This window comes from Nyctereutes procyonoides, unplaced genomic scaffold (assembly GCF_905146905.1).
Source record: "Nyctereutes procyonoides isolate TBG_1078 unplaced genomic scaffold, NYPRO_anot_genome, whole genome shotgun sequence".
NCBI classification, from domain to species: domain Eukaryota; kingdom Metazoa; phylum Chordata; class Mammalia; order Carnivora; family Canidae; genus Nyctereutes; species Nyctereutes procyonoides.
The window spans coordinates 6117548-6142214 of record NW_026575041.1 but is presented as its reverse complement, the minus strand read 5'-3'; the positions used below and the strand labels follow the sequence as shown (position 1 = coordinate 6142214).

The 24667-nt window shown below is 36.8% G+C and overlaps 1 protein-coding gene across 1 annotated transcript in view; it reads left to right on the top strand.

Moving 5' to 3' along the window:
- Positions 1–24667, top strand: part of RSF1 (remodeling and spacing factor 1) — a 158727-nt gene that overhangs the window by 124701 nt on the left and 9359 nt on the right. The window contains 9 exon segments of the mRNA XM_055320465.1: positions 744–950; positions 8548–8652; positions 9790–9869; positions 14924–14978; positions 15723–15832; positions 18120–18187; positions 19633–19840; positions 21328–21548; positions 24179–24367. Coding sequence (XP_055176440.1) covers positions 744–950; positions 8548–8652; positions 9790–9869; positions 14924–14978; positions 15723–15832; positions 18120–18187; positions 19633–19840; positions 21328–21548; positions 24179–24367 — 1243 coding nt within the window.

The window sequence follows — 24667 nt, the reverse complement described above, 5'->3', positions numbered from 1 at the left end:
TTAAAAAAATTTTTCCCCTTCTGTTGTTAGAATTATTTTGGTCATTGATGGGGACTTACACTGTAGGAATGAACTGAAATATGAATTAAAAGACTGAAAGAACAAGGCAATAAAAAGCAGTTTACAACATTGTAAACCTAATCTCTGAATAATGCTTCTTTATATTTGTCAGGATTTTTATATGCAGTTCTGACCCATGAAAATTTTTTAATTCATCTCTAATATGGGAATTTAAAACTTTATATAGCAATATGTGAGAATATATTCAGTGCTCTATTAGAGAGCCTTTAAAATGTGCATGGCCTTTGACCCAGAATGCTCTTCAAGGAATTTATCCTAACTACAGAGGTTTGTAAAAGTTTATATTTATAAGGAGCCATTTTTTATGAAAGTGAAAAACTGGGAAACTGCCTAAATGTCTATTTAGTAAGGGATTAGATAAATACAGTTGTGTGATGGCATCTTATGTGATGGCATCTTATATGGTCATTTACAGTGATGTTAACAATATATTTTATGACTAGGGAAAATGCTTATAAGACAAGATGTTAATTATGCCCCCCAACGAAAGTAGAATAAATAATGGAATATTACTGAAATTTAATAGTAGGTAGATCTGTGATAAAGATACAGTAATTTACATTTTCTTCTTGTATTTTGACTGCAAATGGACATATAATGAGAAGTTTGTTCTTTAATGTTCTTATTATACCAAATTATTCCAATTTTTAATTTTATACAAGGTAAAACCCAAAGGCAAAGTTCGATGGACTGGTTCCCGAACACGTGGCAGATGGAAATATTCTAGCAATGATGAAAGTGAAGCATCGGACAGTGAAAAATCATCTGCAGCTTCAGAGGAAGAGGAAGAAAAGGAAAGCGAAGAAGCCATCCTAGCAGATGATGATGAACCATGCAAAAAATGTGGCCTTCCAAACCATCCTGAACTAGTAAGTACCTGATCTAAATGAACCACATTCATTTTACTGGCATGCTGTGGTTACCCAAACCAGTCTGAGTCTTTTGGGTTTGAGCATAATTTGAAATATTTTAATGCTGGCACAGCTTTGTGTACAAAATAAAATAACCTTTATTTCTGTTTGTCAAGTAATAACCCAATTCTGCTTTCTACTGGGTTTATATGCTGACATTTCCTCTACTTAAGGATACACTCCTAACTTCTTCTCATAGATCAATTAATTCATTCAAATTTTTCTATTTTGTTCTTTTCCTTTAAATGTTTCTTCTTTCCCTTTAATTTATAATGATATTTCTGAAGTGCCAACTGTAAAGAAGTAAGGCCTAAATACCTTATTGCCTTCTGTAACAACATTTAAGTCAAGTAATAACCTAGTAGGGCTTTAAACTTTAGAAAATGGGGAATTCTTAAAAAAAAAAAAAAGAGGGTAAGTTCTAGACCAGGTATCTTGAGAAGAATAGTGACAGATTTACATGGTACTTTCTTACCTAGGAAGTAAGTTCTTCAAAGGTAGCCTAAATCAGGAAATCCAGTTCCTTACCTGTTTATATAATTTTTGCAGTTCATAAGAGCTTTCTAAAGAGCCTATTTAAGAAACACTTTTGTTAATGCCCAATTCTGTGCAACTGGTCTGTTTTGAGTAGATGTGACTTTATTTTTTTATTTTTTTTAATTTTTATTTATTTATGATAGTCACACACAGAGAGAGAGAGAGAGAGGCAGAGACATAGGCAGAGGGAGAAGCAGGCTCCATGCACCAGGAGCCTGACGTGGGACTCGATCCCGGGTCTCCAGGATCGCGCCCTGGGCCAAAGGCAGGCGCCAAACCGCTGCGCCACCCAGGGATCCCCTAGATGTGACTTTAGAGGCAATTTCCAACTTCTAAGTAGAAAGAAAAGAAAGATGCTTCCATGTAGCTAGAATTTGTGTAGCAGAAACTTTTCCAAATCCAATAAAGTTTGGAAGATTCATGTGAGATAATTCTCCAAGACTCTTTCTTAGAAAGCAGTGTGGGGGGCAGCCCTAGTGGCTCAGCAGTTTAGCACCGCCTTCAGTTCAGGATGTGATCCTGGAGACCCGGGATCAAGTCCCATGTCAGGCTCCTTGCATGGAGCCTGCTTCCCCCTCTGCCTCTCTCTCTCTGTGTCTCTCATGAATAAATAAATAAAATATATTTTTAAAAAAAGAGAAAGAAAGCAGTGTGGGGTGATGGAAAAGCAAGGGAGCCAGACCAATGTGGATACAGGTCCTGCTTCCACCACTTATCTGGTGCTCTCTTCTTGGCATCATATTTTGTTTGTTTTAAAATGGAAATACTATCACATATTTCTTGTTAGTGTTCTTTGCTTTTTAAAGGAGATAGAAGTTTATTAAATACACCACAAGGAAGTGTGGGTAGGACAGCAAAGGAGAGACTGCTGAGGGTTTTGGAAAGGTTTTTTTTTTTTTTTTTTTTTAAAGATTTTATTTACTTGAGAGAGAGAGAAAGAGACCTCAAGCTGGGTAAGGAGCAGAGGAAGAAGCAGACTCCTGCTGAGCAGGGAGCCCAATGTGGAACTCCATCCCAGGACCATGGGATTATAACCTGACTGGAAGGCAAGCAAACCGACTGAGCCACCCCAGGTGCCCCCTGCTGAGGGTTGTTTTTTTTTTTTTTTGTAAGTTATGTAAAGTTGGCTTAGCATAGTTCCTGACATCTGTTATGTGCTAAAGTTATTTGTGGTTTACTTGTTCTTTTTCTTCCCTGATGTTTAATTCATATTTAGAAATTAAATCTATCAATAATGTTTATCATATTCTGTAGTTTCAGAGGGTTCAAATAAAAGATAAAACTTAGGGGATCCCTAGGTGGCTCAGCGGTTTAGTGCCTGCCTTTGACCCAGGGCATGATCCTGGAGTCCCGGGATCGAGTCCCACGTTGGGCTCCCTGCAGGGAGCCTGCTTCACCCTCTGCCTGTGTCCCTGCCTCTCTCTCTTTCTGTCTCTCATGAATAAATAAATAAAATCTTAAAAAAAAAAAAAAGATAAAACTTAGAACCAGAGAATGACTTCAGCTCTGAAAAGAATATGTGTTGAAATTAGGCTGAGAAGACCCTTCCAAGAATTTTTATGATCATCAGGCGGTGAAAGTTAGGTCAAGAGTTTTGTGTGGAGAAAGGCCAGGAGAAGATTGGAGATAGTGTTCTTTTCTGCTCTCCAAATCAAAAATTAACACTTAATGTTCTTTCCCTGCCATTTCTAATATCTTTTTAAACTAAACTAAGAGAGTGCATTTTGACTGAGACAGCAATAGATGTCAGCAACAAAAGGGTGTGAAGAAATGAGAAGTAATATGAAGTGAGCAGAGATGATATTGAGGAGCTGGAGAAAGTTGCACCCTTCTTGGAACACACATAAAGGACTTTCATTTAGTTGGTCATTTTAGTAACTACTCTGAAAAATCCCATTGCTGATTACTGTGCCAAAAAAGAGTGACATTAGAAACTGAAGATCCTAAATAGCAGTGGATTCCTTATGCCTAGTGTTTAAGAATAATCATCAGATCAAAATGTCAAGCAAATATTATGTGTTAAGTGCTATGGAAATGATGCTGAATTAGAAAGACATGGTCCTTGGGGCCTGGGTAGCTCAGTTGGTGAAGCATCTGACGTTGGCTCTGGTCATGATCCCAGGATCCTGGGATCAAGCCCATCCTCAGGCTCCCTGCTCCATAAGGAGTCTGCTTCTCCCTCTGCCTCTCACTCTGCTTGTGTTCTCTCTCTCAAATAAATAAATAAAATATGAAAAAAAAAAGGTATGATCCTTGTCCTCAATGAGGTTACAGCAGAAAAACAATAAATTCATTGATGAGTCTAGAACTCTATAGGATATTCCAGATGCTTTAGTCAAAATAAGTGGATCATTGCCTGAGGCTTGGAAATCCTACACAGTTGGATTTATTTTAATGGAATTTTATCTTTACCTCGAATAGAGACAAATATCACTTTTTAAAGAAATTACATCCCAGAAGTTTACTTTTAATTTTGTTATTTGAAATTTAGATTATGTTTTATCGTGGAAACAATGCAATAAATGAAATCCAGTGCCCAGATTAGTCCCCACATGCCTGTGTGATCAGTCAGTCCTATAACTCAGGTAAAACACTAACATGACTTAGTATTGAGTTCTGGGTATTGGCAGCAAATGATGATGCATGGTACAGAGAAGGGAGAAGGCAGCTTTTCACTTTTAAATCGCTGCACATGGGTACGTATCCCACTGCCCTCCTCTACTCGTGATTTGTGTTAGCATTTTAGAAACTGCTTTACATCTGTACTACAGTTGAACAAATAAATGAAGTGAGGGGATTGGAGGCAGTTTTCTCAGTGTCAGTAAAAGGAAGTTGCAGATAAACAATATCAAAGGCTCGAATGAGCCCTGTTGTGCTGGATCAGAGCTGGAGATACTAGTGTGAACTCATGCTTATTTTAATATAGATCTATGTGTATACATGGGTTGCTATACATACATATATATCATAGTTCTGTCCTCTGAGAGAGCCCAGAAGCAGTGATACGTAGTATCATAGCATTCAGTACCTAGATGTTGATTTCTTTTTTTTTTTTTTAAGATTGTATTTATTTGAGAGAGAGATATCAGGGAGAGAGAGAAGCAGACTCCACACTGAGTGCAGAGCCCAGCACAGGGCCTGATCTCATGACCCTGAGATCACGACCTGAGCTGAAATCAAAAGTTGGACTCTTAACCAACTGAGCCACCCAGGTACTCCCCAGATGTTGGTTTCTAAATACCATTCTCCACTAAAGGAAACAGGAGAAATGGCTAATTCAAAGGCTTGGGCAGGGAAAATAACAAGATGTGCCTGGAGAGTTCTAGAGTGTCAGAAAGTGAAAAAGTGCTTTAAAAAAAAAAGGATGCAGATGAGTCCTAAGGACACAGGAACGAACTTGAAAGAACTAGCAAAGTACCTGTTGCTGGGGCAATTTGAATAATAAATTAAATAATGGTTTTAAATTCTAACCCAGTGACACCTGGGTGGCTCAGTGGTTGAGCTTCTGTCTTCGGCTCAGATCGTGATCTCCTGGGATCCTGGAATTGCCTTCCTTTATCAGGCTCTCCCAGGGAGCCTGCTTCTCCCTCCTCCTATGTCTCTGCCTCTCTCTGTGTGTCTCTCATGAATAAATAAAATCTTCTAAAAATTCTAACCGAAAGAAAATAAATCTTCATTAGTCAGCCTGATACAAAGAAGTGACTGAATAAACAAATAAATAGGGGTGACGGTCATATTTTCTTTTTTTTTTTAAGATATTTATTTATTTATTCATGAGAGACACAGAGAGAGAAAGGCAGAGATATAGGCAGAGGGAGAAGCAGGCTCCATGCAGGGAGCCTGATACTGGACTCAATTCCATTACTCCAGGATCACGCCCCAAGCCAAAGGCAAGGCGCTTAACCGCTGAGCCACCCAGGCATCCTGAAGGTCATATTTTCTTTACAGAAGAATTCGAAATAATAGAAGGCATGAAGAAAATAGATGATCATCATTAGAACACCACGGTAGCAATTGTTGCAAGCAATAATGTAGCACTGATGAGCACTAAAATTAGTGGGTGAAATTTTTTAATTACTGTGGTCGATTTTAAGTTTTATCTCCAAATTCTTTGATACTCCACTCTCCAGAAAGTGGAGCTTAATTCTCCTCCCCTTGAGTGTGAGTTGAACTTACTGCTTCTAATGAGAATAGGTATGCAAAGTCATGATGATATCATATACCTCCAGATCTGATGCAATGAGCAGGGCACTTCACCTCTGTGGTACTCTTCTCCAAAACCCATAACTTGAGTCTTATCAAGGGAAGACCTCAAACAAACCCAAACTGAGGAGCTGTCTACATAATATCTGACTAGTACTCTTAAACTGTCAAAGTCATGGAAGACAAAGACCAAGCAACTGTTATAGATTGGAGGAGATTAAGAAAATCTCCTATTATATTGCATTTAATGTGCATATGATATATGATATCATCATGACTTTTACTAGTAATAGTAACCTTGATCACAGTAATATCTGTTGGTTTTTTTATCACTGTAAAATTACTACTTTTCACTTTGCATACCTATTCTCATTAGAAGCAGTAAGTCCAACCCACACTCAAGGGGAGGGGAGAATTAAGCTCCACTTTCTGGAGAGTGGAGTATCAAAGAATTTGAAGATAAAACTTAAAATCGACCACAGTAATTAAAAAATTTCACCCACTAATTTTAGTGCGCATATAAAATGCAATATAATATCCTGGATTGCATTCTGGAATCAGAAAAAGAACATTAGTGGAATAGCTGGTGAAATCTGAATAAGGTCTGTTGATCAGTTAATAGTAATGTACTCATTAATTTCTTAATTTTGATAAGTGTCCCAAGGTTATGTGAGATGTTAACATTAATGGAAGCAGTGTAAAAGATTTATGGGAATTCTACTATCTTTGCAACTCTAATGAAATATAAAATTATTTAAAAATAAGTGTTTTTAAGTTAAATATCCCTGAGGTACATTTTAAATTTCAGAGAATTGGTCATCTTAAACTCCAATAATATAAAATGACGACTTAAATCTAATTACTGTTAGCCTTTGTTTGCGAACATAATGGTCCTAGGTATAGCTCCATTCCTCATACCTTTGTCCCTTCCATATTTGAATTTACATGATAAAAAGGATCATGAATGTTTCTTACAGACAGGTAATTGAAATATTTATTTGTTTGTTTATGTATTTAAGATTTTATTCATGAGAGACACAAAGGGGGGGGGGCAGAGACACAGGCAAAGGGAGAAGCAGGCTCCATGCAGGGAGCCCAACGTGGGACTCCATCCCAGGTCTCCAGGATCAGGCCCTGGGCTGAAGGTGGCGCTAAACCGCTGAGCTACCCGGGCTGCCCCGAAATACTATATTTAAAGTGGGAATTGGGGCACCTGGGTGGGTCAGTTGGTTAAGCATCTGACTTAAGCTCAGATCATGATCCAGAGGTCCTGGGGCCAAGCCTCAAGTCAACCTCTCTGATCCACCGAGGGCCTGCTTCTCCTCCCTCTGCCTGCCGCTCCCCCTGCTTGTGCTATCTCTTTCTCTGTCAAATAAATAACTAAAAGTTTTTTCTTTAAAAGTGGGAATTATCTGTATTTTTTAAATCCTATGTGTAGTAAGGAAGTTTATGATGATTGAACTGTAAAACTCTGTTATAAAGGATATGTTGTTACAGTCCTCAAGGCACATTATAAAAAGGATTGCAACTTTAGTTCAGAAGAGCTTATAATTTGGGGCACCTGGCTAGCTCAATTAGTAGAGCATGTGACTCTTGATCTCGAGGTGTGAGTTTGAGCCCCACATTGGATGTTGAGACTCCTTAAAAATAAAATCTTAAGAGATTCCTGGGTGGCTCAGTCGGTTAAGTGTCTGACCCTTGATCTCAGCTCAGGTCTTGATCAGGTTGTGAGTTCAAGCCCTGCATTGAGCTCCACACTGGGCGTGGAGCCTAATATAAAAAATAAGTAAAATAAAATACTTTAAAAAGAAGAAGAAGGAGAAGAAGAAGGAAGAAGAAGAAGGAAGAAGAAGAAGAACAACAACAACAACAACAACTTGGGACGCCTGGAACAACAACAACAACAACAACTTGGGACGCCTGGGTGGCTCAGGGGTTAAGTGTCTGCCTTCAGCTCAGGGTGTGATCCGGGATTCCAGGCTTGAGTCCCACATCAGGCTCCCTACATGGAGCCTGCTTCTGCCTCTGCCTGCCCTCCCTCCCTCCCTCCTCTCTCTCTCTCTCTCTCTCTCTCTCTCTCTCTCTCTCTCTTTCTCGGATAAATAAAATCTTAAAAAATAATAATTAAAAAATAAGTAAATAAAAAAAGAAAAACTTATAGGGTACCTCGGTGATGTAGTCACTTGAGTGACCGGCTCTTGGTTTTGGCTAGGGTCATGATCTCTGGGGTCATGATATTGAACCCCACGTCAGGCTCCACATGGAAGCATGGAATCTGCTAGAGATTCTTTTCCTCTCCTTCTGTGCTCCTCCCCCTGCACCTACTCTCTGTCAAATCTTTTTAAAAAAAAAAGAACTTGTAATTTTTCACTGGATTTTGTAATTTAACATATTGTAAATTATTTTGTTTTCTCTTTTAAAAAATGTCATGTTAGGGTAGCCCTGGTGGCCCAGCGGTTTAGCGCCACCTTCGGCCCAGGGTGTGATCCTGGAGACCTGGAGACCTGGGATCAAGTCCCATATCGGGCTCCCTGCATGGAGCCTGCTTCTCCCTCTGCCTGTGTCTCTGCCTCTCTCTCTCTCTCTGTGTCTCTCATGAATAAATAAATAAAATCTTTAAAAAAAATTAAATTAAATTAAAAATGTCATGTTAGATCCCAATTAGCAGAGCTTTTTTAGTTTTTTGCAAATAAAGATACTGTGAAATTGTATATTTAATAGTATAGTACTAAGAAATATTGAAATGTCTTTAACTTCAGAGTCATTGAATTTTAGTCATAGAATTAGGTTGACATTAACCCCTGGTTTATTTCAGATTCTTCTGTGTGACTCTTGTGACAGTGGATACCACACTGCCTGCCTTCGTCCTCCTCTGATGATCATCCCAGATGGAGAATGGTTCTGCCCTCCTTGCCAACATGTATGACCCAGCACACCTTTGTTTTTAGTCTTTGGTTTTATATTCCGATTAATAAAACTTCTGGACAGCCACTAAACATTTTTCATTTTCAGAGCATTTTGTAAATACTGTTTACCTTTCATTTAAAGTTCTGTAAATTTGAGATTATTGAAACAGTTCTCTTTTATTAATATCTTTTAGGCGTTCTTTTTTTTTCACATTTGTTATAGGCACAAATAGCCCCAAATTAAAATGATATATAACGGAAGAAATAAGTTTCTTCCTGTTCTTTTATCCCTTTGTTTCATCTCTTTTTCCTTTCTGCCTACCTCCTTCTTGTCAGTTTTATAGTTGATATTATGAATTTTGTGCCATTATGATGCTACTATGAATAGAAACATGGGTTATATTTCTCTTATATCTTGATTCAGGTGAATTTCTTTTGAAACAGGCTATCTTTATGCCACTGCATCCCAGGGGTCCTTTCTCACAGGTCCAGTCTGATTTTGCTTTAAAAATTATAGGCTTTATTGCATCTCCCAGTGAAACAGACTTCCTTGGCTTAGCATAGCTTTCTGAGTTACATTCTTCATTTCTGTTTTGACCCAGTAACCATGTGGCATGGTTGTGTAATTTTTTTCCCATTCTCTTTTTTAAAAATAGTGATTGCCACCATTATATTGTACATAGAACCATTTCCCTTAAAAATGGGCGATTCTTAAAACTTTTTAATCACTATAAAGATGTTGAGCCAAATGCTATCTTAAACATTGATTATCACAAGCAAAGTAGGCATAAAATGTATTTCTTAATGAGGCTAGGAGTTTCTGATGTGTTACTGCAGAGATACTGTGCTCATATTCAGTTCACTGGAGGCTAAAGCACCTCTTTTTGTAATTAAACACAAGGACCATCCTCGTGTTTATTCACTATGTGACCCCTCATCAGCTCTCAGCATAGCCCAGTATCCATGAGCCAGCATGCAAGGGATAAATGATCATGGGAAAAGTGTTAAAAATGACACTCATGAGGCACCTGGCTGGCTCAGTGAGTAGAGCATGTGACTCTTGATCATAAGTTCAAGCCCTCTCTTGGTGTAGTTATTTCTTTAAAATTAAAAAAAAAAAAAGGAATAACACTCATGTTTTGCTCTTTCAGAAACTACTGTGTGAGAAATTAGAAGAACAATTGCAGGATTTGGATGTTGCCTTAAAGAAGAAGGAGCGTGCTGAACGCAGGTATTGTGATGTGTGTTAATGTTTTACTTGGGAATTTGATAGTAAAATTATTTTGCAGTATAGGTTAACATATCTATCTAAAGTAAGAATTGGCAAACTCTGACCTGTAGGTGAAATTTGACATGCTTCTTGTTTTTGTATTACTGGGAATTTTTGTTTTTCATTTTTAAATAATTGAAAAACATCAAAACAAGAATCTTATTTCATGACAGATGAAAATTCTATATTCCAATTTTATTGTCCATAAAAAAAACTTTTATTGAGACATAGCCATGCTCATTTGTTTATATATTATCTGTTGCTGCTTTAACACTATAGCACCATAGTTGAGTAGTTACAACAAAAACCTTATGACCTGCCAAACTCCTGATCTAAAATATTTTTCAAAACCCACTCTGAATAAATATTGGCCCAGTTATTGTGGAGGATATATACCTTACTAAATATTGTAATGAGTGCAAGAAAATTCTAAGAACTGGTCTAGTTATCCATGTCACCTCTTTGTGTGGGCAGAATTAACACTGGTAAAATAAAGAGCATTTAAATGCTGAACTGTGTCATAAGAGTCATAACTTCTAGTCTTAAGAAACACCTCCCTTTTCAATTTACCACCACAATGTTGTCCTAAAGCAGTTGGAGAAGACTTCTTGAAAGAGGTAAGACTGGAGTTGAACCCAATCTTTAAAAGGGGGCTCAAAATCAGGACAGTAAGTTTGTTTATTTATATTTATTTGTACTTTCTTTGATTAATCTATTGGCAAACAGTCATTCATGCCTACTGCGTATCAGACTAAAGAGAAAAGATGAATGAGACAAAGCTCTCCTTATATGGAACTAACCTCTGGCAGAATACAGACAGAGGAGCCAGTGATACAATAAAGTAGACAGATTATGGTTTAATCAGAACAGTACAAAAACACTGTGGAGGGGCATTTTAGTTCTGTTAGGGGTTTGGGTTATCAAGCAAGTCCTTGGAAGATAACATAGGGTTGGACAAGCAGAGAAAGTGTATTTCAGGCAAAGAGCCAAATGCAAGCAAAAATAAAATGTGAACATGAGAAGGGGACAGTGGTAGGAGATGAAGTTGAAAAGTAGATTGAGGCCGAATTGTGCACAGTTTGGCATATCTGACTAGGGAATTTGAATTATTTCTACAGGTACTAGGAGACCCATCAAAGGAGAGATAAGTATAATCAGATCTTTATCTCAGAAAAATGCCCTGGTATAAGAATGAGAGAATTAGGGTTGAGACTGTTGCAGTGGAGATTAGGAGAGCTGGTTAGGCCTGAACTAGGGCATTCCTTACATAATAAAGTAGAGGTGTTAAAAGAGAATTTTCAGAAGCTTAATCAGGAGGATTTGATGCCCATTCGTACATAGTGTGAGAAAATCTAAGCAACGTCTCCTGGTTGGTCTTACTACCTTTATTTGCTGCTACTGTAACTTTCACCTGCTGTCTCATAGTCTTCCACCCCAAAATTTAGGTTGCTTTAACAGTCAGCTAGCTCATTTAATAATCATCTCCCTTTACTCCCCCATACTGTGAACTCTGTAGGTTCAGCCTCCAGTTCCTGTTTTATTCCTTACTAGTCAACTTGAGCTCTCTGGTTTATAATGGATGCTACTTCGTTTAAAGGCAAAACTAATCTCTAAAGTTGACTAGGAGATAAAAATACTTCATCTTTAAAAATCAGTTGTCTTAAATACCTTTGTATTTAGAAACTCTGGATAATAGTCTGGTATGTAATTATTAGGGTTATTCTGATATTTATAGTTGTTCCTGTTTCTGTTTTTGACACTAGAAAAGATCTAACTAGGGATGCCTCAAATTAAATCATAATAAAAAATTAGGCATTTTTAAAATTCTTTTTGAAATCTGCCTGCCCTTCTGAGAAAGGAGTAGTTTTTTCATATCCTAAAACTGATTTAACTTAGCAAGGTAGGTAGTTAATAGGCTTACTCTTTAAGGGCATGGAAGAAAATATATTCTCTAAAAGTCAAATATAAACCACTTAACAATTTGTCTGATAGTCAAATTATATCTGCTTGTGTTTTGGAAACTTGTGATGTTTATGCCTTTTATATGTGGAAAGACTGGTTAAAATTTTTTAACAACTGCCTCACTATGGGATATATTGTTACAATCAAGAAATACTTACAATTTTAGAAATTTATGTTAAAATGTGCCACAATACTTATTCACACTATTGGTCTCCCATTTACTAATTCATTTACTTTTGCTTCTGCTTTGGATAGTCTTCTTCACTTAAATGTCATCCTTTAAGAGGAGGACATCCATAATTGTGGCTTTAGATTACACACTAAATCCTTTTTGAGATTGCTTCACAGAAAACAGAGCAAAGATACTATTACAGAGAGATCAGTCTGGCACAAAGCCAGTTAACTGAATTATTGCTGTTATTTTTTAATTCTCCCCAATAATCACGTTAACAAAGTTTTCTTTATAGCTCCCAATATATATGAATCCTAGGGATTCTAAACAGCAAAATATGTATATTTCTAAAGTAAATAATATATTAACTGTAAATTACAGGTGATTTCATCTGTTTCTAAAATTGAGCATTTTATTCATCGTTTTTAAAATCTGTGAAAATATTTTTTCTAACGCTCATCCTAGAAACTTAGAGCCTTGGTTACTCTCTATATCATAGAATAAGAGCATCTTTCCCTTTGTTCATACATTTATTCAGCATTTTTTTTTAAGATTTTATTTATTCATGAGAGACAGAGAAGCAGAGACATAGGCAGAGGAGAAGCAGGCTCCTCGTGGAGAGCCTGATATGGGACTCCATCCCAGGACCCCAGGATCATGACCTGAGCCAAAGGCAGACACTGAACCACTGAGCCACCCATGCGCCCCAGATTTATTCAGCATTTAACCAACATTTAGTGAGCACCTATTTTATGCCAGGCAATGTAATCAAAATGAAGTATATTATGTGGTGTCTACCTTAAAGGACTCTATAGTATGATGATGAAGAAGGATTTGTCAATGAGTAATTAGTGACTAGACAGCAACTGTCAACAGAGCTGGAGTTGTGATGCTCTGAAATTTGATGCCCCTTCAACTGGTTTGTAAATATCCCTTCCAGAATTTGGTGCTAGACATTATTTGGGAATTCAAATAGCTCTGTACTTCCAGAGTACTTTTACTAGTGTTTGCTAGCAGAGAGTTGGATTTAATCAGGGTTGGAATTTTCCAGGTAATGTAACAGAGGGAAGGAGAGAAAGAGACAAGGAATTTGAAAGTGTATGCAAAGGAGTATTTATAATGATGGACCATGGAGTCTAAGCCAGGTAAGGGGGAAAGTAAGGACACAAGGGAGTTAATGGACAGTTTTGAAAAGAGGCCAGAGTCGATAGACAGAGGCCCCATTGGAGTCAAGGAATTGTTGGAACCAGTGGACTAGAAGGAGTGAGCCGGAAAGTGAGCCAGTAGAAGTCAGAGAATAGGTTCCCTGAAATGGAATTTTTAGGAGGGTTGTGGTTATTTGTAATGACGACTCCTGGGCCCAGTATGATCATTGAGCCAGGTGGTGGTGAGACAGAATAGAAGATACATTTTTATCTCTAAGATTACTGAGCATTTAAAAAAAATAAATAAAAATAAGATTACTGAGCAAAAAAGTGCTGTGATGAAAAATCATAACCTACCTTCAATATGCTACTCAACTGTTACCACCTAGTTAAAGCCTCAACTTTCTCAGCTCTTCAAAAAAGTTACTCTTTTTCATGTTTCCATTATACCTCTTCATAATGGACTACAATCAGTTGTTAAATAATTGTGAGGACAAGAACTGTGTATTATTTACCCTTAGGATTCCCAAGCCTGACACAAATCATCACCCAAGTATGGTGGATGTGAAGTAAATGTTTTTCAGTTGAGTTGAGGAGATAATAATAATCAAGTGAAAATAGAGATTTTGAGGTATAAAAGAGGAAACTGATACAATAGTAAACTTGGTTTGAACATATTAGTAACATATCCATGAAGCCTTCCATGTTAATTCCAGATAGTACTTATTCTTGGCTTTCCTAGTTTTTAATTCATTTACTGTCCTGTTTTTAATCAGGTTTTGATTAAAATAACTTTATCATTTTCTTACATGCCAATTTTCCACTGAGTAGCTTTATTACCCATCTCAAAAAAGACTAAGATTCTTGTTAGCAGAGCCATGGGTTTCTAGGGCAGTAAAGGCTACATTGAATGCACCCTCAATCCAGTTCCTTCAATGAGGGACATCACAAGTAAAGGAAGAGTGGTCATTTGCATCCTACACAGGCATGTATACAGGAGCTCCATGTATACAGGATAGCTCCTCTGTCCTTAGTGAATTAGATTAACTTTGAGAAAACCAGAAAAAAATACCTATTGTGGATAATTGCTATGTAAAATTTGTTGAATTAAAATCAACAAAGGTTTGTTTCTTTGATAAGAAATTATGGAAATCTCAGTGTTCCAAATTCATATTTCCTGGAGAAATGTTAACTGACTCTAAAAATAATCTTTGGAGCAAATAGGGTACAGAGCCATGTGGCTGCATTGCCTTTTTTCTTCTCTGCAAATGAATGGTCTTAGTATCATTCACTGGGACCTTTATATGGTTCTATTGTATAGAATTCTTTTTTTTATATGTTTATTACCATGAGATTATAGTGGTATATATATGAAAACTTCTAGCATAACAAAGATCTAGTTTGTCCAGCATTGAGTTTCTGTGAGTTGCAGTGTGACTCTCCTCATGAAGTTTCTTTGTCTATTTCAGTTTACAGGTTTTATTTCATCAGTATAATTATTCCCAAGGCTATAATTTTCAATTGCATCTTTTTAGGATTTTTACTTTGAGAAAGTTTTGTGCCTCCCACAGATACCAGTATGATAAGCTTTATAGACAGTAGCTAACATGTCTGTGACCTAGCCTTTGCTGTTACATGAAATCATAATTTTAGTATTGTCTGTGTTAATAATGTTTTCATAACAATTTTATTTTTAGCAAATCTCAGGTTTGTACATTTTTGTTTTTCACTTAAAGGAAAGAACGTTTGGTGTATGTGGGTATCAGTATTGAAAACATCATTCCTCCACAAGTAAGTTTCTGATTTTTTAGTATTTTTGAAGAAGAGACTGCCGTAATTGTTCTAAAATTTAACCCAATTTATGTAATGTGAATGGTTTTAAATATATAGTATACCTGTTTTATTAAAAGTGAAAGTTTAGGACCCTAAAGAAACCACCCAGATTTTCCTGTTTTCTGTTGGTTATTAGAAACTTCAATATTTGTTCTTAACAGTTGGTTTCTTTGAAGGAATATTGTTTTACATTTATTTGTCTAATTTCTAATTAAGGATATCTCATGAGTGAAAGTACATGTAAGATGGTTTCCATTTTCATTCAGACTTAATTAAATCACATGCTTAAGTAACCTGTTTTGGTTAGTTACTTTCCTTCATCATCATGCTTCTTTCTTTTTCTAAATCCATTATTTCATTGATTCAGATATTTCACTAAATATCTTCTATGTGTTAAATTTAATTATTTGTTAAAAAAATTCATCAGTGGAAAAACTTCATCACAGTTGTTTTAAAAGAGGTAATTATAAATTTAAATATAAGAATTTAATACAGAAGTGCTTTTTTTTATCATCAGTACTCTTTTTAAATCTCTTTACTTAGTATTGCTGTGTTCATTCAGTTTTTTTTTGGGGGGGGTGGGAATCACCTCACTTTTTTTAGATCTTTCCCATGTACTGCCAGACAGATATTAGAAAACTATTTCAAGAAATTTTTTCTGGACTCATAACCTATATATGTATTATCATATTTTTAAACCAGGAGCCAGATTTTTCTGAAGATCATGAAGAAAAGAAAAAAGACTCAAAAAAAGCCAAAGCAAACTTACTTGAAAGGAGGTCAACTAGAACACGGAAATGTATAAGTTATAGGTATGAAATATATAGAAATGGTTACAACGAAAGAGTATAAAATGTTTTTTTTAATTATACAACATGACCCAAAAGTATATGCTTTTTCCCTTTGTAATGATCAATAGTGATAATATCTGTTACTTACTATCTTTAGAATCATACAGCTTTAGAGCAGCCAGCATGATCTTTTCAAAACCTAAATTTGCTCATGTCATTCTCTTCTGCTTTCTGCATTCAAATCTACTTTGTCAGATTTCTATAGCTCTTGGGATAAGGATCGATGCTTTTAATAAGGCCTCTACAGGCACTGCCTAGTCTGCTGTGTACTCAGCTTTTCAGCTTCGTCTCATCCACATTTTCCCTCTGTCATTATTAGCCACAGTCTTCTTTCAACTCTTTTGCACATATTTTTTACTCAACCTAGGATTTTCCTCCTTTTTTTTCCTTGTTAACCTTCTCTTGATCAAATCTATTATATGCCCTCATAACAACCAGTTCTTCTCTTTGAAAGCACTTATCGTCGTGATTGTGATTTTAATTATTAAATTAATATTTGTCTCCCCCACTAGACTGTTAGCATGAAAGTAAAGACCATGTCTATTTTTCACAGTCTTCTGCCCTTTACACATGTTGCAACATGTCCTTGAGAAATACTGTTTGCTGTTAACTGCATCTGGCTTTATCTGTATCTGTCATTCTATCTGGATGAGTGGATACACAGAGTTTTACTTTTTCAGAATTTATGTTAAGGAAAGGCTAAGCTACAGCTGCAAGGTGGTTTTTCTTTCTTTCTTTCTTTCTTTCTTTCTTTCTTTCTTTCTTTCTTTCTTTTTTAAGATTTTATTTATTTATTTATTCATGAGAGACACACACAGAGAGAGAGAGAGAGAGAGGCAAAGACACAGGCAAAGAGAGAAGCAGCCTCCATCCAGGGAGCCCAATATGGGACTCAATCCCGGGACTCCAGGATCACACCCTGGGCTGAAGGCAGGCGCTAAACCGCTGAGCCACCCAGTGATCCCCTGCAGGGTTGTTTTTCATAACCTTGTTTGATTGTGAAAAACCTGGAAGTAAACTTTTAACTAAATTATGATACATCTGTAAGGTTTGATACATACTATTAAAATCTATGTTGTAGAAGAATTTTTAACCTGGAACTTGGGAGTCCTCTGAAATTAGATATAAAATTTTATGTTTGTGTGGATATGTATTTTTTTCCTAGAGAGGAAATCCATAGCTGCAATGAGTTAACTCAAAAAGCAAATATTTGGCTGTTAAACTCTTGTTAATCCATTGTATGCTTTTAATCCAACACTGTCCGATAGAATTTACTATGGTTATGGAAATGTGCTATTTCTTTACTCTCTAGCACGGTAGTCAGTAGCCATATGTAGCTATGGAGCATTTAAAATCTGGCTAGTGAGGAACAGAATTTTTCATTTTAATTTAAATATAGATAGCCACATGCAACTAGTAATTACCATATTTTGCATAGTTTCAGACAAGTCACTTTATCCCTTTGGTCACCTCAGGTCTAAAGTGAAAGGAGTTTTGTATGTGAAGAAATCTTGGAGGGGATCGTCTAGACTTGTCAAAGATTCTTTAAGTTAGGGAAAATAGCCCTTGTGAGAGATAGATAATCTAAAATTCTGACCATCTGTATATGGATTTTGGTAATAAATATGATCTTTGATGACAATAATAGTGTAGTCATCACGCTTAAGTATTATTACTAGAATACCAATTCAACTTACTTTGTTGTGATTTGTATAGTGAGAGGTTGGCAAACTATGGCCTGTGGAACAAATCTCTGCTTACTGCCAGTTTATGTAGATACAGCCCATGACCTAGGAATAGTTTTTATATGTATAAATGATTGAAAAAAAGAGCCAAAAAAGAAAGTTGTAAGATGATTACATGAAATTCAAATCACAGTGTCCATAGATAGTTATACTGGAACACAGCCACATTGGTTCACTTGCATTATCTATGGCTGCTTTTGCACTACAAGTGGCTGATTGAGTAGTTGCAACAGAGACCATATAGTCTACAAAGTCTAAAATATATACTGTCTGGCCCTTTGCAAAAACAGTTGCTGATGCCTGGTATAGATGATCTTGGAAAATGAGTTAGATGCTGATTTACAAAAGAAATTGAGGTTAGCAGGAGTGAAGTGATGTAGTCCAACTCACACAGGCCCAAAGTGGCAGAGAGCATTTTTATATTGAGGCCTTTTTCATTTCAGAAGCTACTCCTCCTAACCCATAAACCAGGCTGTGATGTGATTATTGTGTATATATTTTAGATTTGATGAATTTGATGAAGCAATTGATGAAGCTATAGAAGATGATATCAAAGAAGCTGATGGAGGAGGTATGTGCTTATCATTCCCTCTTCTTCAGATGACTGGGCCAATAAGTTAATTTAAATGACCTGATTAGGGGCGCCTGGCTGGCTCAGTCAGTAGAACATACGACTCTTGATTCCAGGGTCATGACTTCGAGCCCCACATTAGGCATACAGACTACTTTCAATAAAAAACACAAAATAATGCTGATTAGAGCAATAAGCATAATTTTTTTATTCTCCCCAATGTGTATCGGGATCACTGTGGTTAAATGTCTGAGATTCAAAATAGTGTGTGGACATAGTGTCAGTGTGTAGACTCAGATCTTACTATTTTTCAAGTAGTTTTATGACCTGATACAAAATGTAAATGTTCCTCTATAGATTAAAAAAATTTACTTCTCCTTCCAAATAGAAAACCCAGTTAAACTTCTTGTTGTCTATATTTAGATCACTATTGCTACAAAATCTTAAGTATTATGGATAATATGAATCTAAGTGATTACTTTAAATCAGCCTTTTTTTTTTTTTTAAGTTTTTTTTTTTTAATTTTTATTTATTTATGATAGTCACAGAGAGAGAGAGAGAGGCAGAGACACAGGCAGAGGGAGAAGCAGGCTCCATGCACCCGGAGCCTGACGTGGGATTCGATCCAGGGTCTCCAGGATCACGCCCTGTGCCAAAGGCAGGCGCTAAACCGCTGCGCCACCCAGGGATCCCCCTAAATCAGCCTTTTAAAAATCAAATATTAATTTCATAGTCTTTAACAGGTGACATAAAAATAAAAGGATTTGAAGGTAATTTAATGAAAGAGCTATATAATTACCAGTGCTCTAGTATGGAGCATTATAGTTTCCATTAGTACTTTGGAAAACTCTGAAGAGGATTAGTAATAAGTAGGCTGTCCGACCAGCTTTTTCAGGGCTCTACACCTTATGTACAGCTTTGCTGTGGGGTTCTCACCTTTTCTGTCCTGCACACATGTTTAAAAGTAAACAGATTGGTCTCTTTCTTAAAGCCATGTCCAAAAGACAACTTTGAAGAAGAGATTCTTTAGTGATTGCTAATAGGTATGAGGTTTCCTTCGAGGTTGATGAAAACGTTCTGGAATTTGTTAGTGGTGATGTAATTTGTTAGTGGTTAGTAGTCACAACTTTGTGACCACTGAAAATCTCTGAATTATACACTTTAAAAGGGTGCATGTGTATGTGAATTATTTCAAATTTTTTAAAAAGTTGCTTACATGGTAAACATCTGCTTAGTGTAGACTAAAACACATGCAAAAATTCTCACTGAGAGCTCTGTCAGCTGAAGTGTTGAGAAAACTGTTGTAGGAAAAAAATGAATGAGCTGCTAAGCATGAACAAGGGTATTAGATAGATATTAAAGAGAAGCTTTTAATAAACGTACAGTGTCTCTCTTCCTCCCTCTCTCTATTCCCTTAATGCCCTCCCCTCCACCCCTGAACTCAGGAGCTGGTCGAGGAAAAGATATCTCCACCATCACAGGTCATCGTGGGAAAGACATCTCTACTATTTTGGATGAAGAAAGAAAAGAAAATAAACGACCCCAGAGGGCAGCTGCTGCACGCCGGAAGAAACGCCGGCGACTGAATGATCTGGACAGTGATAGCAACCTGGATGAAGAAGAGAGTGAGGATGAATTCAAGATCAGTGACGGGTGTGTGGTTTGCCAGGAGATCCCATTCCCTAGTTATAGGCCTAAATGGGGCTCGCAGAGAAGCTCGGCCATGCTGCAATGGGGCTTTGTTCTTCATGCACATGGACAGTCTCTTTATTTTAGGCTATCTGAAACAGATTCAAGAGTGCTGATGTTGGTTCTTTTTAGATCAAAACAAAGTAGGTTTACGGTTGTTTAATATTCAAAATTATATTTACATTTTATTAACTATAATCAAGCATTCATTTGCTGTGCATCTCCATGCCACCTTCTGCCATGTCCATGAGAGGTTCCTAGTCAAATATGATAATTAGGCAAGTACAGGTAATTAGGTACTATTCTCTGGTGACCCACAGAGATTTGAGTTGGGGTAAGCAATCCAGTATGGAAGATCAGGAAAGATTTTCTTCAGAGCAGATGCTGAAAGAGCATCACTAAGTTTCTCCTCTCAGATTGTTAGTGGGAGAAACATAAACCACAAAAAAAATCATTCTGTGTGATTGTTACCAAAATGTAGCTAAAGCCTAAGTTTCGGTATAAGCGAAGAATCTGATCAATTTAGGGAGTTCAAGGAAAGCCTGAGTTGAAATAAAGCTTGATCTGAAATTTGAAGAATGAAAAATTAGGCAAATCAGTGCATTTTAGATTCAAAGTGAGATGAGAAAGAGGGCATCCTAAGAGGAGTCACGTGTCCAAGGTACGATTATGCCTTGCTAGGCATAAAACATCATGGAATGTTTAGGAAATTCCGTATGTCAGGGTAGCAAGAATTTGGGGAAGGAGAAGTAAAGAATACCCTGTGGGAGATGTGGCTAAGAGATAAAGAGGAACCAGCAGATGGAGTGATTTGTTTCTCTTGCATAGGAATTTCACTTTTACCCTAAAGATGATGAAAGCCCACGGATGGGATTTAATCATCAGGCTAATGAGGTTTATGTTTTAGAAAAATTCATCCTAGCATTCATTTGGAGGATATATGGAGGGGAAATGAGTCTAGAGACTAGAGGAACTCCCTGAGGAATTGCTACAGTGGTTTAGGTAGGAGATGAGTGCCGGAACAAGGAGGGATCAGGTTTGAGATAATTATCTTTTAAGAGGTCAACACAGGGAGGAGTTAATAATTGATTAGATGTGAGAAATTAGGAAAAATATCAGATTTCTGGTTTGAGTTACTGGGTAGGTAAGGCTAGGCAACAGAAGAAGAGAGGAATAGATTTTAAATAATGAGTTCTCTTTGGAATGTGTTGAATTTAAGGCATGTGGGGGACATCCCAAAATGCCAAAGCAATTTATATACAAAAATCAGCATCAATTCATCTTCTTAACTCATCCAAGAAAAGAATAGATGGCAAAGCCTTTCTCTATTTTATTAACCGACAAATTGATAAAATTATCCAGGTATTTTACATTAACCATTACTTAATGATTCACTGGACTTGTTAGAATTTGAACTCAGAATCGTAATTCATCTGGCTTCTCTTGGACAGATCTCAAGATGAGTTTGTTGTATCAGATGAAAACCCAGATGAAAGCGAAGAAGACCCACCATCTAATGATGACAGTGACACTGATTTCTGTAGCCGGAGACTGAGGCGACATCCCTCCCGGCCAATGAGGCAAAGCAGACGTTTGCGGAGAAAGACCCCAAAGAAAAAGTACTCTGATGATGATGAAGAGGAAGAGTCTGAGGAAAATAGTAGAGACTCTGGTAAAAATAATTTGTATCTGCTCAATTCTTATGACTTCTGGAGTTAAGAGTTCTTAAGATAAATCCATTCAATTATAATACAAGCTTTCTAATAAAACTTTGAATTCTCTTCTTATGACTCACTAGAAACTAAGTTTTTCACAGAAAGCACTTAAAGCATATCTCAGAAAATAAATACAGATGGATGTGTTAACTGCATACCAAATTCATTGAAGATTGTGATTAATTGGGCAGCACGAGTGGCTCAGTGGTTTAGCGCCTACCTTCAGCCCAGGGTGTGATCCTGGAGACTTGGGATCGAGTCCCACATTGGGCTCCCTGCGTGGAGCCTGCTTCTCCCTCTGCCTGTGTCTCTGCCTTTCTCTCTGTCTCTCATGAATAAATAAGTAAAATCTTAAAAAAGAAGAAGAAGAAGAAAGATCTTAAAAAAAAAAAATTGTGATTAATTCTTTTGGTGCAAAGTTTCCATTTCTAGACTTTATCTTCATAGTGTTTCTTTGGAATCATTCTCAATAAGCTGAGAACATTTTTCTCCAATATAAGTTAGCAGTAGTTGATATTCTTATATTTTATGCTTATCCCTATTAACTGAATAAATAGTGACAGGCACAGCATCTAAAAGAACAGATATGAGTACTTTATAGAATTGGCAGATAGGTAGCTGTCTTCTCACTGAGGAAGTGTCACAGCCAGGAAAGAGTATTACATCCTTGACCTAGCTGGGCTTATGGGTTTTTTGTTTCATATGTCACATAATCACGGTATAATTATCAAAGTCAGACATTTTAAAATATTGATAAACTACTTTCTGTAATTAACAGTATACATTCAGATATCAGGTGTCCCAAAATTGTCCTTCATATCAATTTTTTTCCTAGGCCAGGATCTAATCCAGGAATACACATTGCATTTATTAATATCTCTAGTCTTTAATCTAGGATATTCCTCAAACTTTGTCTTTATTGATCCTGACATTTTTGAAGAATACACTCTAGTTAATTTGTTAAATGCTCCTCAATTGGGTTTTTTTGTTTCCTGCAATTAAACTCAGGTACACATTTTTCAGAAGGAATATCACAGAGGTAATATGTATTATCTGGGTCTCCATTATTTTTCCCTTTATAATTTAACAGTAATACATAGGAGGGCATTTTGAGACTGTATATATACCATTTCCTTTTTTTTTTAAATTTTAAGATTTTATTTATTCATGAGAGACACACAGAGAGAGAGAGAGAGGCAGAGACACGGGCAGAAGGAGAAGCAGGCTCCATGCAGGGAGCCCCATCTGAGAATTGATCCCGAGACTCCATGATCACACCCTGAGCTGAAGGCAGATGCTCAACCACTGAGCCACCCAGATGTGCCTATACCATTTCTTTTTAGATGTTTCACCTGTAGTTTTAGCATTCATTGATGATTTTCTAGTTCCATCATTCCTTTCATATTTATTATTTGATGTTCTTTAAGAAAGCACTTTCCCTTCTCCTCTATATGTTTATTTCTTTATTTCAGGATGTGCTTGTGGATTCTTATTTTAATCTGTGGGTATATGTTACCATTGCTATATAGACTCAGTTTGTCCCAGGTTTGGCCAGTAGGGACTCCTTAACACTTTTGGCAAGCCATTTTGAAGTTTTTGAAATTCATTAGAGAACAAAGGTGGATGTGATAATTCAGTGGAATTTGTTAGCACTCCTGAAATACCATTCTGATACAATTTCATAGTCTCTTGTTTATTAATCAGAGATGGTAAGGACAGTGCTACTTAACAATACTTTGAGGGATCCCTGGGTGGCGCAGCGGTTTGGCGCCTGCCTTTGGCCCAGGGCGCGATCCTGGGGACCCGGGATCAAGTCCCACGTCGGGTTCCCGGTGCATGGAGCCTGCTTCTCCCTCTGCCTGTGTCTCTGCCTCTCTCTCTCTCGCTGTGACTATCATAAATAAATAAATAGATAGATAGATAGATAGATAGATAGATAGATAGATTTAACAATACTTTGAGAATTTAAGTAGCCTTCTATGCTATAATTAGCAGATTTTATTTCCTCATTGGAAAAAGGTCAAAAATATAACTGCAGTTCTATGCTTCTTTGAAACAAATTTGTCAGTTTTCTTGGATTAGAGAGTTTAATCTATAAAATACATTGTGAAATTATAACTGTACCATACACCTGTACACATAGGAACAGCAGATTATTTTGAGGCAGAATAGCAACTATCCACCAAGAAGAGCAGCCATGTAGCTGTCTGAGTAGCTGTAGGTTGAGATAAGAATTGTATAAAACATCATTTACTCTCAAATATTGGCTGCTACTAGGGAACATTAGTGAGGTTTGGTATTAAAGATCCCTCTGCATTTACTCATATGATTAAAAGGAAAATAAGACACTTATAGGGGTGCCTGGCTAGCTCAGTCATGTGACTCTTGGTCTCAGGGTCATGAGTTTAAGCCCCAGGTTGGGCCATTGAGCCTACTTTAGAAAAAAAAAATACTTACAATGATTATTATTAATTTAAAGATTGTTATTACTGAACCCTACTTAACAATTTTACATTTTTATGATCTATGAGCTAATCACATTTCTCTTGAGTAGACTTAAATTTTGTACTTCTTTTTCCTTGAACAGAAAGTGATTTTAGCGATGATTTTAGTGACGATTTTGTAGAAACTCGGCGAAGGCGGTCAAGGAGGAACCAGAAGAGACAAATTAACTACAAAGAAGATTCCGAAAGTGATGGTTCCCAGAAGAGTTTACGACGGGGAAAAGAAATCAGACGAGTTCACAAGCGCAGGCTTTCCAGCTCAGAGAGTGAAGGTAAAGAGTAGATCTCCAGTTTACAGAACTTTGGACAAGGCAGAAATAGAAGCTATAAAGTAAACTCAGGATTGTGATTCAGTATAAGCAGTGATATCTTTGAGACAGAACCCATTATTTTTTTGCCTGGTTCCTTTTTATAAATTAAATAAATGATACTTGATAAGATACTGATTTTTATTATCTCCATTGTAATAATTAAACTCTTCATGAAATAGACAAATCTCAGAAAATTAAGATTGGAGCAAGAATTCTGCTTCCTTATTATTCACGGCCCTCATTTTGAAATAACCTGTGCTT